Genomic DNA, 1,783 nt, shown 5'->3' on the forward strand with positions numbered 1-1,783 from the left:
AGGGTGACTTAAAATAATGGAGTTATAAACTTATAAGTTTAATATTAATGGCCTGGAAAAGCTTTCTTTTATATAAGGAAGGAATATTTTTGACTAAGAACATAAAAGCACCCCCAGAACACCAGCAGCACATTGAAATGCACGTTTGGGATTAAAATTATTTAAACAGACTAACGGCTGTGAGTACTGCTTTAGGGATCAATGAGAACAGTGTGGGCTCCCTGAAAATGTGATACGGGAAAAAGAAAATCATAAGCTGAAAAAGATTTTAAATAAATTTGGAGACTATTACTACCAACATAACAGCTAATGAATTACCCCTTTTGCTGAATAGATGAAAAGTATGATGATTTAAATGTGATAAAAGATAATAGATGAACAGGTTTCCTATGAGCAGTTTTTTTTCCTAAACCAGGGTGAAGATTAACTACAGTTTTAAATTGATACTGTTAAATCATTTTAACTGCTTTATAAAATGGTTGTGAAAAGAGTCTGAATGAGGAAAAGTTTAAAATGTTTTTCACAAAAGGAATTATGCAAGATAGGAAAATTAATGATAAACTTTTTTTTTTTTTTTATAAGACAATGAGACAAAAAGTCAAAAATCACCCTGACTTTACACCGCAAGGAAAGTTCAGTTTCATACCTTACAAACTAGTCGATCCAGATGAGTTTTATATAGTTTCTATAGGCAACCATGCACAGACGTAATTCATTTCAGGGATTCTGCTCTCCAGACAGATCGCTGCATATCTCTCCCAGTATTCATTTCTCAACTGACACTGTTGTACTGACACTGCTGGTTTCTGAACCATGATCCTCTTAACCATGGAAAAGGCCTGCTGTATGTGACCCGTGTTCAAAATTACATTTACCGTACATTTGTCACAAGTGATTTTCTCCATTGTGAGATCAGTAAAGTTCTATTCTATTCTATTCTATTCTATTCTATTCTATTCTATTCTATTCATTTAGAGAGGAGTTGACAAAGCATTTAAAAAGAAAATTATGCCCACTCTAAAACACAAAAGTAGATCACTGATTGTTTAGGGATGTATGAGCTGAATTTTGTGAGAATTAATGGGGAGAAAACTGCAGCATCTTGCCAGGAAATTATGGACAAAAAATGTCAGTCTTCAGCCCAGATGCTTGACATATGATCTAATTTGTCATTCAAATATGGCATTGGTTAAAAAAAAAAGCCAGTTCAATCAAAAAGAAGCAGATATACAAAAGGAACAAGCTCTGAGTCAGTTTAAACGTAAAAAGGATGAAAGAGCCCATAGCTATGTCTAGGAGAGACAGGACTAACCAGTAAAAACAGGCTCAACTCTATCATCTGTTAGAGAATGTACTGATGGCAGAAGCCTAGTTGATGTTTCTTCAGGATGGTGTCACAGCCAAACAGGAAGAGATCAGATGAAGCAAATATGACCAGAAATAGCAGGAAGATCATAGCACACGCAGCCTCCCTCCTCCTCGCATGTGGACCTGCTTCTGTGCGTTGATGTCTAATCTTGTCCATTTGAGGTCGTAACGCCACGGACAAAGCAAACCGCCAGTGATTGCCTCCTTTTCAGGAAATCCCGCATCTTGAGTTGTCACAGGTGGCCAAGGTAACCAGCGTAAACATCTTCCCATTTCCAATGTTTGAGCTGGCAGAAACACGGGAAATTTGACCTGAACTTTTGTAGATGTCCTGTAACCCCTTTTTAACCGACACCCTATAGCCACTCAGAATTCAGTATTCATCAAGACCATGTTTTATCGAATGAGGACTCCA

General features: G+C 36.9%; 1 protein-coding gene across 1 annotated transcript in view; it reads right to left on the reverse strand.

The window, feature by feature from the left end:
• Positions 1 to 905, reverse strand: part of LOC107097480 (A disintegrin and metalloproteinase with thrombospondin motifs 7-like) — a 128,944-nt gene extending 128,039 nt beyond the window's left edge. Inside the window, 1 exon segment of the mRNA XM_015394630.1 lies at positions 881 to 905. Within this exon segment, the coding sequence (XP_015250116.1) occupies positions 881 to 905 (25 nt within the window).
• Positions 906 to 1,783: the final 878 nt, after the last annotated feature.

The sequence above is a fragment of the Cyprinodon variegatus genome, unplaced genomic scaffold (genome assembly GCF_000732505.1).
Source record: "Cyprinodon variegatus isolate N-32 unplaced genomic scaffold, C_variegatus-1.0 Scaffold701, whole genome shotgun sequence".
In the NCBI taxonomy this organism is placed as follows: domain Eukaryota; kingdom Metazoa; phylum Chordata; class Actinopteri; order Cyprinodontiformes; family Cyprinodontidae; genus Cyprinodon; species Cyprinodon variegatus.